The sequence below is a fragment of the Camellia sinensis genome, chromosome 9 (assembly GCF_055761805.1).
Source record: "Camellia sinensis isolate YWXY chromosome 9, ASM5576180v1, whole genome shotgun sequence".
Lineage (NCBI taxonomy): Eukaryota > Viridiplantae > Streptophyta > Magnoliopsida > Ericales > Theaceae > Camellia > Camellia sinensis.
Genome location: NC_138969.1, coordinates 124947746 through 124963670, shown reverse-complemented (window position 1 = coordinate 124963670; position 15925 = coordinate 124947746). Strand labels below are relative to the sequence as shown.

Sequence of the window (15925 nt, the reverse complement as noted above, 5' to 3'; positions counted from 1 at the left end):
TTCTATTATGTTTATTTCCTTTATACCAAAAAAATAAATAAATAAATAAATGATGAAGATAGCTGGATATGGTCTGCCAATCAGACTAGGGTCATGAGGCCTATTACATGAGCGCATATACAACTCAGGCCAAGGAAGCATGTTTACCCTAGTCCTAGTCAATGAGCACTTAAAAGGTCAAGCCAAAAATCTCTCCTGACAAGGAAGCATAATTCTCGGCACAAAGAAGGGACAATGGTGACAATTGAGGGATTACAATCGCTAACTAAACACCTAACTCTCCCTGACGCAAATTCTCACCCTAAAGCATGCAATCATGAGAACTCAAGAATAATTTTGGGAGAAATTTATTCTCGATAGACTCCAACATAGGCATCAGACGAACCTTGAAAGGGTTTGTATGTTTTGCAAGCTATTGGTCTCGTGAGCCTGCTGTGCAGAAATTACCACCACCACAACACATGCCTGTATCTCCAAGACTCCAACATATTCATCAACATGTTGATCTTGAAATTTTACAAATTACGAATAATAGTAACTTCTCCAATCAAACTAGTTCATATGTCATGTATTGGTTGCCAAATTTCTCTTGCTCAACCAGAACCCCAACAGTTTTCCTCCCAAATTCGGCCACACAGCCTGTCTAAATTCACTAATCAGTGGAAAAAGAAAACTTCATATTACAAATAACAATATCCTAGACGGTTCATGTCATTCTATCATTTTTATTCTCTCTTTCATTTATAATTTAGCAAAATATGCAGATGGTTTCAAACATCCTGTCTGAGAGCCTGTAACAATCTAAATCCAAAACATTTCAGCGTCATGATTTGCCTGACTTTTTACCTCAACACCAGTAGTTAATATAACCCAAAAAAGATTCTTTCTTTAAATATATACATTTTGCAACTAGAGTAACTTATCACGAGGGGTCATTTTATCCCACATGTTCAGGATAATTTTGTTCAGCTGTGGGACAATTTATCCCGAGTTACGAATTTTGTCACAAAATAATGATATTACCCTTGTCATAGTTGATTACAGGATAATTTATCTCAGGATAACTTCCGTCTTATCCCATCTGCAAACCAAACATAAGAGTTAAACCAAGGACAATGAATCAGTGATGTCATGACAATCACCTTCTTAAAATTTAACAAAACCAGGGCCATAAAATTTGCATGCACCAATTTAGTGCTCTTGCTTGAGTCCATCTTTACTCATTATGGAAGGAATGTCAACTATAGAACCATATATTGATATCAAGGGTGTAATCACTAACAAGATTATTAAATATAAATACTAACAAAACAACCAAGGTCAATACTTTACATCAATTCTTCTCAGATCATAGTTTAGCTGGTCAAGACAGAATAAAACCAGAAAACAAAATATGTATTATCACTCATAATGTTTACGAAAGGCGTGCTTATATACAAAAGTAAATATACACACTGAATTCATGACAATCAAAAGCAAACCATTCATGCACTCCAACGCAAGTGGATTCGTATGTAATGAGGACATTTAAAAAATAAAAAAAAAAAAAAAAAAATAAAAAAAAAATAAAAAATTATTTATTTGTAAATCTAGCATCTTCCCTTGCTTTTCATTGTTCTTCTAAACATGCTGTCTTTTTCACCTGAAGGGGTCTGCAAGAAGGGAGTAGGAAAAGAAGTTCAGATATACAAGCTTCCATGTTCCTCAATTGGTTTAATGTCATTGTTGGATCATGATAGCTAGTTGTCCTTAACATAAACATCTTACATAGTAACTCTAAGTTAATGGTATTTAAAATGATAAATTTATTTGTTAGCTAATACATTTAGTAACACAAGGTTTATGATTAGATCATCAACTAAGCCATTTCATTCTCTAATATGATTATTTATTATTAGTAATCGTTGGAGGGTATATATAACTTATACATTTGCATTAAACTCTCATGTGCAAGTGTTGTGTAATGATTTTATAACTGATGGGTATATATCTTGTGATTGATGGCTATGGAATTTTCATATAACTTTAATATCTAAGCCAGGTATCGTTTGGATTGTATATATTTCATGTGTCCGTTATATACACAAAATGTAACATATTGGCACTTTATGATATTATTTTAGGCCCCTTCTTTTGAGAGTTAGTTTGTATCTTCATCTTCTACCTTCTTCTAAGAATTATGTAATATGCATGTAAGTGAATTTGTTAACTTTTTTTTCGATAATGAGACAACAAAAGAGTTGTTCTTGGCATCTTCGCATTGCAAGTGCATGGTTGCAGAGAAGCTATAGTTGCATCCTAGAAGGCAGGCCGCCATAACCTGTTCTACTAGATCACGTACTCAAATGGGCTTGACCTATTCTTAAAGATAGTGTGATACACTCTTCTGTTGATAAAGTTTTTGTTACTTTGTATAAGTTTTTCATCTATTTTATAATAATTATTTTTTCAATTTAAAGAATGTTATTTGTAACCCCTCATTTCCAACATCTTATACATGTGACGTTGAACATGAAGAATGTAGCAATTGACGGTTTTAATTTATTTTTTCCTCAACTCAAATCTGAAAGAAACTAATGTAAGGTCTAACATACAAGAATAAGCAAATATTATACTTAGATAGTGTTGAGAATGGACCTTCCATGCACAGGTATCAGACAAGGAGAGGACTTTGTTCTAAGATTTCTTTCCCTGTAATGCCTTCTTTCAATGTTTTGAAGTAAATATTGTAATCTTTCTCAGGTGGGGGGTTTTCAGGGTCCACCGTGTATGGCTCACTAAATGGAATAACACTCTTAACCTGCAAAATGAGGTGGGAAAGGAAAATGTGATTATGGTACAAAACCCACTGGCGACATGAATTTAGCTCCAAGCTAGAGAATGAAGGTGTAAAAATAATAAAACACCACCACTTCAAGGTAAATCAAACAAGAAAATTACTGCTTTCACCAATTGATTGTTTACCATGGTGCATCATTCAAAACGGAATCAGCAAGATTCAATCCAACATCATGTAACTTAAAGATCAATCCAACTCAATCATGTAGAGTTGAATGATTTTACACTCCTTAGCCAATTAAACATGTATTTTTGGTTTTCTTTCCCTTTCATTGAAGAGTTCAATAGCAAATTGATCAAAATAGGATTGAGAAAACTTGCCAAATGTTTTTAAAAAAGTCATAATTGTATGCCTTTAACAGGTTTTAACTTTCAATGGCATTCGCTTAAGTGAAAAACTATTAATGACGAATGCACATAAGGTCCGGAGAAAATTGAAGTTACAGGATAGGATGAAATGAACACTTGAGCTAGAAAATTCCCACTGGAAATATAAAGAAATGATGTGAAGATAACAGTTTTTTGGTGTCAATCAAGGAAAAAACATTCAAGATAGAGACTTATTAAATAAATTAAAATTAAAAAATAAAAATAAAGCTCACAACTTTTTTGACCCAAGGTGTAGCTGGCCATCTGAAATTACAGAAGATCTCTCAAGTTTTAAAGTTTCAGTAATGTAAAGCACATCACTTGGTACCATCAGAGTTACATGATTGATTTGAAGTTGATATATCACGTATGTCAAAGCTCACATTCTCCCATGAAAATTTTCTTACAAAATACTACTATAGACATGAATTCAGACCCCTGCATAACTACTAGGAATTCTACATTCAGAGCAACATAATAAGGTGCTATCTGATGCATATATATATGCAACCTCGTGTACAAAAATAGTATTGGTCTAAAATTATCTCAGCATACACACACACATATATATATATATTTAAAAAATGCAGGATAAAAAGGGAAAAATCACAATACATTCACCGTTGTTCATGCACAACTGCAGTAGAGAAGTAAAAAAGAAAGGTATATAAAAAAGGATCAAACCTCAAATGTCTTGTCGCAAGCATATGGGCTTTCTAGGGCAGCAGCACATATTTGAGCAATCTCTTCTCTGGATATTTTCCCCTGCATATTTCAATTATAAAAAATTTATTCTTGTAAGTGAATGTTTATGAGAATTACCACCAATGCAAATCCTTTTGTCGGATATACTGATATTTATTAGTGACTTTTGAGCAACACATGGACCACCAGAAACAGAGGCAGCAATGAATTCCCCTTTTGCTCAAAAAGCCAAGAAAAATAAGGCCGATTCAATGCTAATTACCGTTATATTGTCTCCTTGATCAAATATGAGATCAGCTCCTGCAGGCTCCTCAGTTAATGCACAAGGCCTTACAATTGTATATGGAATTCCACTTTCCCGAATCAAATCTTCACCCTGTTGCAAAACATACCAATATAAAAAAATAGAAACAAATAACGAATTAACAAAGAATACGACTTCCAATACACAACTGTATGTGACAAGTTATATGGTTCAACTGCTCAAGCAGATGCAGAAGACAGATGAGGACATAACTGCAATGGATGTCAATTGTACGAGAGGTCATGCCTATGAAGGATGGGTACTCCAAAAATTATGCCGTACAAGTACCGGATACTACCTGGTATGACGGATACTACCTGGTATGACTACATGCGTATTGGGTACACGAAATACGTATCCGGTACATTTTTTAAAAAGAAAATTGAATGTTGGGTACAACATGGGTACAAATTGTCTATGGCATGGATACGTATCGGATGCTTTTGTGGGTACGTCAAGGCATAAATGTAATTTTCCGAAACATAGTGGTGTACTAGAATAAACATATTGTGTTTCCTTTTTAAAAACTTTTAAAATAAAAGGTATTTTTGGAAATAGAACTAATTTGAGAAAACACTTGAGAGTTCTTTTCAGTCTCTCTCTCTCTCTCTCTCTTCAAATCTAATTTGTACTCTAATTACTTTTCGCATTTGATTTCTAATTGTATATATCATTAATACTATAAATCATTAAAAAAAATAATAATAAAAAAAATTAATTAACATACGCTGGTCTTACCCATATCCTACAATTTTTTTAAAGTTTTTCCGTATCAACATACGTGTATCTGTGCTTCATCCCTCCTGTCAAAACCATAACCTGCTGTGTAATAAACTAACCACTTGCACAGAGATGGTACAAACCTTTAACTTGAAAGTGAGAATAAAGCCCAGTTCCTTGTTCAAGCGGACAGCGGGAGGCTGTTTACTTAAATCAAGTCCAGGTCTGTCAGGTCGGGTTACCCCTGCAGAGCCCACATGAACAAATCTACAAGATGAAACCACAAATTTTTAATTATGCACGGATCCCACGCTTATAAGATTAATTGTTTTCAACCACAATCTAGGAAAAATCAGCAATTTCAGAATAAGAAAAAATAAAAATAAAAATAAAAATAAAAAATAAAAAGTAGACCTGGGAGTGATGGGGTCTTTAATATATGCTCGTATGCTTGACACTGGAAGCTGAAATGCACCTTCCTTGAATGTTGGATTAAGCTTCCCATCATATTCAAACTTGCTAAACATGAGCTGGAATTTTTTTTGCATCCATGATCAAGAAAAGGCAACAGAGAAACTCATGAAGCAAAAAAATAGAGAGAAATACTAATTGTAGAAGCATGCCTGCAATGATATGATGCTGCTTGAGTCAAAGGGTGGAGCATCTGACACAGTTCGTGCTCGAAATACGGGTCTCAGAGAAGTAAAAGGCACTCGTACCTGGACATGACAGATCAAAGACTAAAAACATAGAATACTACATACAATCCAACGATCATGTAATCATAATGTTACTTTATTTTTTTTATTTTTTTGCTAATGGGACCCACCCCTAAAGAGTAAACTCCGGACACAAGCAATCACCTACCAACCACATGCATTAGGTAAGTCTACGCATGTCACCAGGAAGAATTGCCCGAAATGTCCAGGTTTACGGTTCATTCCAGGGTCCCTTGACCAATGGACCACCCATGCGAGTTGGAAACACACCCCACACAATTTCGCTCATAAGAGTGGAACGCATGCGAGTTAAGAACTTGTAATGTTACTTACTGACTGCCATTGGCCTTCCACAGTGTCAAAACTTGATGTATAACCGACAGTATCCCAGTCACGGCTAGTGCGTATAATAAGTTTATACCGACGGCCATCACCTTTAATGCGAAGCTCCAGACCGTCATAAGGAGAAAGATTTTCAGGTACTGAAAAGTTCTGAGATAAAAAACAAGTGAATTTTCTCTATTCAACATAGGAAAATAACATTTACTGATCTAAGTAAAACATATCCAAAGGTTCCCACAAAGAAAATAATTAAAAAACAAAAGATTTTTATCATGAGAACGAATATATTGAAAATGGAACACATTATCTATAAAAATGCTTATGAGAAACAAACTTATAGAGGTATATAAATCAGGGGCAGAGGGTTTCCAAATCAAAAGTCTCAATCAACAACCTCAAGAACCCTTGTAGAGAACCCTAAAACCATTACTCGAAGAGAATCCAAAAGCAGTGCTAGAAATTTAAATTCTACATCCACATGATAAAACATTTTATTGAATTGACAAACTTATTGGAGGAGGTTTCAACAAAAAGCATCTCTAACCTTCCGCTAGATAACTCATGACCTATCTATGCCTTAAATCCAAACATGTTGCAGTCAGCTAGTAACAACCTACGTCAGACTATGACATAAATTGTGTCATTATTTCCACCTGTATATCCACGACACACGATAAAAACTTTGTTATTCGATCATGATAAGGGGGTTAGCCTACAAATATCAATTGGGTTCATTATTGTCACTTGTAAACCCAAGACCTCATGCAAATTCTGATTTGCAACTCAATAAACATCAATATGGAATGGGATTGTTATAGACTCCACCTTTCCATGGCATCCTCTCCGTAGACCCAACCAATCACGATATGCACAACCAGATCAAGATCAACTCCATTGAACAATAGCCCACAAAATCGTGTGCATCAATTAGCTTTGATACCATATGTAACAACTCGGATCCAAACACCACAATTGCATGGCGTAATTATTCATGTCATTGATTGTAAATCATTGGGAGCGATTTATGTCCCAAAAATCTTCCATCAATCAATGCATTTTTTTATTTTTTTTGGGGGATCAGTCCATCAATCAATGCTCATTATTCTTATTTATCACATATTATATTGTTTCACTTATAAATATAGGTGGTCTTTATATTCAAAACATATTTTTGCTGTGGATGTAGGCCATGCAGTCAAAACTACATTATATTGGTGCCTTTTTTCTTCTCTAATTTCTCTTTTCTTTAGTCTTAAATGTTAGCATGGTATTAGAGCTGTTTATCAGACCACCATTTTTCTTTCGCTAATCTTCAACCATTTTTTTCTGAATTAATAATTACATATTTTTCCTTCTAAGAACATGTTCATAAAATAAGTGTAACTGAGATGAGAATATATATAGGTTTAATTATATATTTTTCCTCCTTGAAGATTGTTCCTTTCGTCCTTCTCTCCAAATTGGTCCTGTCAAGCTTAATGGTACCAATTACTTGATTTGGTTCCACTCCTACAGTCCTGCTTTGCCTCCCATCGTTTAACTGGCTATATTACCAGTGACATCAAGCAACCAAATGCGGATGAAGCTTTGTCCACTCAATGGATATTTGAGAATACTTTAGTTATGACTTGGATGATCAACTCTATGCAACCTACCATTAATTGGACTTTTCTCTTATTGGATACTGCTCACAAGATTTGGGTAGCTACAGCTCAGATGTATTCTCAAAAGGATAATGATGCATAGGCCTATGAGTTAAGAAAGAAGGTTTGGGGCTTGGATCAAAAGGATCGCTCTCTTGCGGTATATTATGCTGGGTTGAGTAACTTGTGGCAGGAACTTGATTACTACCAAAGTTTCCAGGTTATTTGTTCCAAGGATGCCACTATGTTTCAGTAGTCCATGGAGAAGGAGCGTGTTTATGAATTTCTTCTTGGTCTGAATTTGGAGTATGATTAGATTCGTGTTCAAGTGTTGGGTCGCTCTCTGTTTCCCATCTTTCATGAGTCTTGTGCTCTTGTTCAACAGGAGGAGAGTTGACGTAGTGCTATGGGGCATACCCCTATTCCGGATCGGTCTGTGGTGGTTGCAATTCCTAAGTCACGTGATACTCAGCTTAGTTAGCCTCAAGTTGGTAGTAAGGGTCCCTTGGTTGATCGGGATCGGTTTAAGGATGATTTTTGGGAAAGACAGACATGATAGGGAGCACTGTTGGAAGTTGCATGGCCATCCTACTCGAGGCCGTAGTTGTGGTAGCGGTGTTCATCCTCAAGTTCGTGTTTTCGAGATTACTGCTAGTGCCCCCGGTGATACGGGTTCTATTTCCCAAGATAAGCTTCGCACTCTCAGACGTTTGATGGCTTGGCTTGATTCTTTATCTACCTTAGCTCCTTTTTCTTCTGTTTCTTCCAACTTTGCTGACATAGGTATTTCCACTAGTGCACTTAGTACATCTTCGTTGTCTCATTGAATTATTGATTCTGGGGCTGCCGATCACATGATAGGGCCCTTTAGGTTGCGTTTGGTAGAATTTTCTAAATATGATTTGAGAATAGAGTTATGTTTTGAGTTTGTGAGTTTTTGAATTATGATTTGAGTGTAGAAAATTTGTTTGTGAATGAGTTTTGAAAAGAGTTTTGAATTTAGTGGAAAATTTTTGATGTGACATGATATTTGATATAAAAACTTACAACTCATAACCAAAAACACAACTCAAAATTCTATTTAAAGCTCATAAAAAAAATTTTAAAATTCCAAATTTTTTTTTTTAATGTAAAATATAAAAAATAACATGTGGCATTTGTAAAATTAAAAAAAAAAAATGCATTGTTTCGGTCAACCGGCCGAACGTCCGGGAGGATGATCGGTTAGCCCAAATTTCCCCGCCTTGCAAAGAGTTTTCAAAAGTTAGTGGAATTAATTTTTGTAAACACTAAACAAACACCACACTCACGGAATTATATTTTGAAAGCTCCACCAAACGGAGCCTTAGTCTTTTCTATTCTTATTCTCCATGTTCTGGGTGAGATAAGGTTAGGGTAGCCGATGGCACTTTATCCTCTATCTCCAATAACGGTTCAGTTCATCGTTCTCTTTACTTTCTCTTTCATCTATTTTTCATGTGCCTAATTTTTCCACTAACTTCCTTTCTGTTAATAGCCTTACTACTGCTCTCAATTGCTCTATAACCTTTTTTCCTACTTATTATGTCTTTTAGGAACTGGATACAGGAAAAATAATTGGCAGTGGTAGAGGACAAGGTGGACTATACTTTCTGGATGTCATTCCCCTACATTACCTTTGTTCTCTCAAGCTCTTCAATGCACTACCGGCTCTTCTCTTCATCTCCTTTATCAGTGGCATCGTCGTTAAGGTCATCCTTCCTTTAGTATTTTCAAGAAGCTTTTTCCTTCATTAGCTCGAGATTGTATTAAAAATAATTTTGTTTGTGATGCTTGTGAGCTTCCTAAGTATAAACGCACTTGTTATCCTTCAATTAATAAAAGAAGCACTTTTCCTTTTATGTTTATTCATACCAATGTATGGGACCCTTCCCCTGTGGTTTCTACTCCTGATTATCGGTGGTTTGTTACTTTTATTGATTGTTATTCTCATGTGACTTGGATTTATTTACTTCGAACTAAAAATGATATTTTCTTATGCTTCCAAATTTTTCATAAAATGGTGTCCAATCTCTTTAATGCTACCATCAAAATTTTTCGGAGTGATAATGAGACTGAATATATTGATAGAGCTTTCCGGGCATACTTTAAGGAACATGACATTCTTTATCAGACTAGTAATGTTGGCACTCCTGAGTAGAATAGAGTTGCTAAATGCAATGATGGTCATCTCTTTGAAGTTGCTCGCTCCCTGTTGTTTACCATGAAAGTTCCTAAGCCTTTTTGGGAGGATATTGTTCTTACCGCTACTTATCTCATTAACCGTATACCCTCTAGTGTCCTCCACTTCCAAATTCCTCTTACACGTCTTCCAAATTCCTCCACTGCTTCTCTTCCTCCTCAGGTTTTTGGGAGTGTCTGCTTTGTTCATCTACAACCTCGTACTCGTGGAAAACTTGATCTTAAGACTGTCCGTTGTGTCCTTATTGGCTATTCTGCTACTCAAAAGGGTTACAAATACTATGACCCTCACACTCATAAGGTGTATTTTAGTATGGATGTCACCTTTCGTGAATCTGAGTCCTTTTTTACTTTCCTCTGCTATCTCCTCAAGGGGAGAGTGTTACAGATGAGATTGTAGATGGAGCGATGTCATATCAGCATCAGTTGTCCTTTTCCTTGCTAGTCAACAGGCTATTATTTGTGGTGAGGAGCCTAAGAGTTCTATTGATGGGGAGCTTGACAACACTGGTCGTTTGGACAGGATAGATCTTGACTTATTCCCAGCGTCAAAAAGAGTGGACTTCTCTTGTGCCACTAGGTCAATCATCTTCCCTCATACCAGTTCTTTATCCAGTTTCCACCGACTCTACAAGTAATAATCCTTAGCCTAGTTCTTCACCAATTGTTGATAGCTCTATTGTTGATGATTTGAGTCCTCCCTATTGCTCTTAGAAAGGGGGTTAGAGCCTGTACTCAATACCCCATTTCTAAATTTGCGTCATGTGATTCGTCGTCTTCTACATATCGTGCATTCATTTCGTCTCTATCTTTTGTGTGTATCCCATAAGGTTCAAAAAAAGCTATCAATGATCCTAAGTGAAAAGTAGCTATGGTAGAAAAGGTGCAAGCTCTAAGCAAGAATAACACTTGGGAGTTGGTTTCTCTTCCTAGTGAAAAAATCATTAGGGTGTAAGTGAGTGTTCACTATTAAGCAAAATGCAGATGGAACGATTGAACGGTACGAAGTACGACTCATAGCAATGGGATTTACCCAAACATATGGAATTGATTATCAAGAAACTTTTGCCCCTATAGCGAAGATGAATTCCATTCGAGCTATTATTTCATGTACTGCTAACTTGGGATGGCTTTCATAGCAACTAGATGTGAAGAATGCCTTTCTTCATAGTGATTTGGAGGAATGTACCTCCATGATTCTCATCTCAATCTATGCTTAAAAAAGTTTACAGGTTGAAGAAGGATCTATATGGTTTGAAACAGCCTCCGCGAGCCTGGTTTGGCATATTTCTAAAAGCTGTGTTGGGATTTGGGTAGCAAAGCAATGTAGATCATACCATGTTTGTCAAACGCAATGCAAATAAGATATTAGTGCTTATTGTATATGTGGATGACATAGTTGTGACCAGTAATGATGAGGAGGAAGTGACACATCTCAAGATGTAGTTAGCCAAGAAATTTGAGATCAAAGACCTTGACCCATTGAGGTACTTTCTTGGGATTGAAGTTGCCAGGTCTAACAAAGGCATCTTTATTTCTCAAAAGGAAGCACATTCTAGATCTTCTTGAGGAAACTGACATATTAGGCTACTGACCAGATGATTCTCTGATTGAAACTAATCATCATCTTTGCAGTGGTGTTGGTAATCTTGTGGAGAAAGAAAGGTGCCAACAACTTGTGGGAAGACTTACATATCTATCCCATACTCATCCAGATATTGCCTACGCAGTCGAGATAGTGAATCAGTTTATACATGATCCTCGTTCAACCTATTTGGATGCAGTGTATCGCATTTTGAGGTATCTTAAATCCGCTCCTGAAAAAGGAATTTTATTGTCTATTCATGATCGCTTGAGCTTGGAGACATTCATAGATGCAAATTGGGCAGGCTCTATGGATGACAGATGATCTACCTCCAGTTACTATTCTTTTGTAAGGAGAAATGGAGTCACATGGCATAGTAAGAAGCAAGCAGTGGCATCCAGATCTAGTACTGAAGCTAGATATAGAGCTATGGCACATGGTACATGTGAACTGATGTGGCTTTGATCCTTGCTGAGTGATATGGGCCTTGAATGCAATAAACCCATGACTCTGTATTGAGATAACAAGGCTACCATAAGCATTGCTCACAATCATGTTCAACACAATAGGACTAAGCATATTGAGATCGACAGACATTTCATTAAGGAAAAATTGAATAAAGGTTTGATAGGTATACCTTTTACTAAGTCTGAAGATCAATTGGCGGATGCATTTACTAAGGGTCTTAGTAGTAAGGTCTTTCACCTCATTTGTTACAAGTTGGACATGAGGGGACATCTTTGCACCAACTTGAGGAGTAATGTTACGTGTTAGGGTAGTTATGTAATTTGTGTCTTTCTCTTATTATTATTATTATTATTATTATTATTATTATTATTATTATTATAAATAGTTGTGTGTAAGGGGAGAACCCTAAGTTTTGATTCAACAATATTTTTGCAGCCGTTCTCTCTTCAACTTCTTCATTTATACATTCAACAAGTAAGAATAGATAAACATAATTAGAAACTACGTTACATGGACTCTTCGTTTTTTGGGAGGTACCCGTGTCGACACGACACGACACGACACAGGTACGGGTGCAGGATACGGCCTAGATACGGCTCTATACAAATGGATACAGGAGAAGAAACGAAAGAGAAGAGAGTAAGAAGAGAACCTGTTGCTGACTTCGAAAGGGCAAGACATCGATCCCTCTGTCGCCGACTTCGATCCCTCTGTCGCCGAATTCGATCCCCCTGCTCGCGTCCTTCGACTTTGTCTTCGTGGACTTCAACTTCGTCTAGCGCCCTTTGACTTCGACTTCGTCTTCGAAAAGCACGACTGTAAGCCCCTCTCTCTTTCTCTGTCACGTCTCTCTCTCTCTCTCTCGCTCGCCCTCTTTCTTCTATTCTAGATCTGCCTGTTGATCTGCCCCTTTCTCTCTCCCTCTCTCTCTCTCTCTCTTTTATTCTTTATTTATTATATTTCATCTCTCTTTTATTCTTTTTATAAAAATATTTTTTTAAAAAAATTGGGCTGAACCAGTTAAATAAAATTTTGGGCTACTAAACTTTGGGCCTAATAAAATTTTGGTCAACAAATCTTTTAATACCATGGGCTATTATGTAGCTAATTTATATGTTTGGTCCATAAATTATATATAAAAATATTATTGGGTCAACTTTTTAACTCATGTTTATAAAAAATATATATTTAAGAAATAATTATTTGACGTATCCCCATATCTGTATCCAAATTTGGATCTGTATCCATGTGTCCTTCATTTTTAGTTTTGAGGTGTCTGACCCTTAGATACACACCTGTACCTGATAGCCGCACTCGAGTCTGTGTAACATAGATTAGAAATGAATATATTCATAAAATAGTATGGGTAACACCAATTGAAGATAAGTTGAGAGAAAATGGGCTAAAGATGGTTTGATCATATAACTAAGTTCAGTAGATGCAAGGGTAAGGAAGAGTAACATAATCACCTTAAATAAATAGAGAGGGGGAGACCTAAATTGACATGGATAGTTGAAAAATATGAATTTATTTAATTTAACTGAGTATAGCCTTTGACAAAGCAGAATAACTATGAAAAAGGATTCATAATTTCATGTAGCGACCCCACTTGTGTGGGACACGAGGCATGGTTTGACTTATATAATCCCATGCAATTTTTGCTCTCTAACATATGACATCATGACAAAAAGCTATGTAGGGCGTGATGGTTCATAATCCCCACTTATATACAAAGACACTCATAAAAAGCCAAATCCTTTCAACACAGCTCGTTCAAGCCTATCCACTGTAATCATAGGCATGATGTTTTTACGAGGTCGACCATTTTACAGTTTTTTTTTTTTCCTTTTATCTCATCCTTGTAATGCCTCTAATTTGAATCAAATCACTTCTCCTTTGTTCTTATTCGTCCATCACCAACACTCATTTCACATTGCCAAAGCATCCTGAACACCTTTCCCTTATTTACCAAACCAAATAAAGCCTAGTGTCCTAATCAATTAGGTTACACCTTTACCTTCTTTAAAAATAATATCCACATTTTCAATTGCTAAGACATACTTCTTTTATAGCTTGCTCACAAAATATTGGATAAAGTATTCCTTGGGTATCAAAATGCCATGAAAACTGCCCGCTGTGGAAATCATTACTAAAAGCTAAAAAGAATTCTCTTGCATTGTACATTCTGTAGGAGTGAAATTAGTCTTTGTTCTGTAGCAATTCATGGAATACATCATCCTTACAATTGGAGATATTGAGAAAAAAGAAAGCACAGTACACTACAAAAATTAACACAACATAGAAAAGAAATGAAAACAAAAACTTTAAATTATTCTTTTTACTAATGTCCTATAAATGAAATTAGATTTAGAATTTGCAGGATAGATGCAATTCTACAGAAAAGTGATTGAGCTTAAGCTTACTTCAAAAACCATGCAAAGGACAACAGAATAGCATCCTTCAAAGGGATGCTAGAGCAGTAATTATAAAGTAAACAACAATGGAAGTGGTCAGTAAAGAAGTAACCATGCATTGTTAGAAAATGAAACCAGCCCACTAATCACAACATACAAGGAAACATAACATAGAAGGATAAAGAAATCAAGTCATCAGAATTTACCTTTGTTCTTATACTAGTAAAACCACCATTGTTTGCAGTGGAAACAACACCTAAAGGAGACACAAAATATAAATTAAACAAAATATGTATTCAAAATATTAAGACCAAACACCATTCATAATTCTTCCAGAACAGCAAAACACAGGCACATGTAGGTATGAGGAGTTAAAATCGAAACCTTTGAAAAGCCCAGATGGTCCACCATTCTCGCCACCTGTTGGATCAATTTGAAATGTACTTTCACTAACTCCTCCCATCACTACGTCATCTAAAGCACCCCAAGCAAGATCTCTAGATGAATTTCCTACATGAAATTGAAATAGAAGTGGATCCACAAAATCAAAAAGAATCTTAATTAGAATAGACCAATGCAAGTAGACAAAGGAATCATAATAAGCATGCCCTAAGGGCATTGGTTAAAAACCATTTTCCAGAGCAATAGATCATATTATAGTGTTCACCAAAAAAATTAAATTATGTCAGCTTTTGTTAACGACTGCAATAAGAGCATTAGTTAACAAAGTATGAAATAGTTGTATATTCCTCAACTACCCACTTTATCAGAGAATGTACAATCATATTAAATCTGTAAATGACTTCCCTAAGGGCACCTATAGACACCCCATGTTGATTGATTCTAAAATTTTGGGCACTTGCAAGCCTCCCGATGATGAAATGGTAATTACTTCATCCTTGAAATATTTAAAATTGCTTAGAGTTGTTGTATAAACCTATTTTGGCCAAAAATCAACTTTTTGCAAAAATGCCCATTTTACCCCTAGACCCATTTTTAGCCAAAAAAAACCCACTTCTTAACCCTAGGAAAGAGATAGATGCCCGGTTGTGCGTTGATCAAATACATTTTCCAAAACTAATGACTAGTTTTATCAAAAACATTGATCAGAAGGCAATCCAAGTTTACCTGAGCCACAAGCAAGCCAAGGGCATGAGACTCCACACTTGTGCATGCATGCATGGCACGTGTACCAAGGCAAAAACGTGAGTGCGCACGTTAGTTGTGATTGCGCACAAGGTTTGTGCGTGCGCACATCCAAACGTGACAAAGTTATTTTTGATAACTCAATCTTGGTGCATTTCTGGTGGGGGGAGGAAGAGACAGCGATGGGGGTTGCCCTAGCTTGCCCCACATGCCTCCTAGTGCCTATATAAGCACCCTCTCCCCTTCCCTTTCAAGGGGTTAAGAATTTTGAGCTATTTTTGTAAGTTTAAGAGCCAAACACCACACCTCCTCTCTCCCTTTCCCCTTATCGAAAATACCCTACCACACAACAACTCTAGACTTTTGAGGATCATCCTAAGGCTGAAGAACTCAAAGAAAACCTTGGCTTGAGAGAGGCTTGGAAGCAAGGAACTTTGCTTTTCTTGCTTTTA

The 15925-nt window shown here is 36.2% G+C and overlaps 1 protein-coding gene across 3 annotated transcripts in view; it reads right to left on the bottom strand.

Moving 5' to 3' along the window:
• Positions 1-712: 712 nt before the first annotated feature.
• The window catches only part of LOC114258603 (NAD(P)-binding Rossmann-fold superfamily protein), a 29550-nt gene continuing 14337 nt past the window's right edge, over positions 713-15925 (bottom strand). Inside the window, exons 8-17 of one of the 3 annotated variants that reach the window (XM_082887597.1) lie at positions 14712-14837; positions 14534-14583; positions 5989-6147; positions 5560-5655; positions 5351-5466; positions 5080-5203; positions 4175-4288; positions 3892-3972; positions 2638-2800; positions 713-1081 (exon numbers count right to left, since the gene is read on the bottom strand). In XM_082887597.1, the coding sequence (XP_082743723.1) occupies positions 2654-2800; positions 3892-3972; positions 4175-4288; positions 5080-5203; positions 5351-5466; positions 5560-5655; positions 5989-6147; positions 14534-14583; positions 14712-14837 (1013 nt within the window). In that variant the 3' untranslated portion in view covers positions 713-1081; positions 2638-2653. Of the gene's footprint in view, positions 1082-1376; positions 1653-2615; positions 2801-3891; positions 3973-4174; positions 4289-5079; positions 5204-5350; positions 5467-5559; positions 5656-5988; positions 6148-14533; positions 14584-14711; positions 14838-15925 lie in introns of those variants that run through there. The other 2 variants (XM_028198575.2, XM_028198576.2) reach the window with 2 other exon arrangements.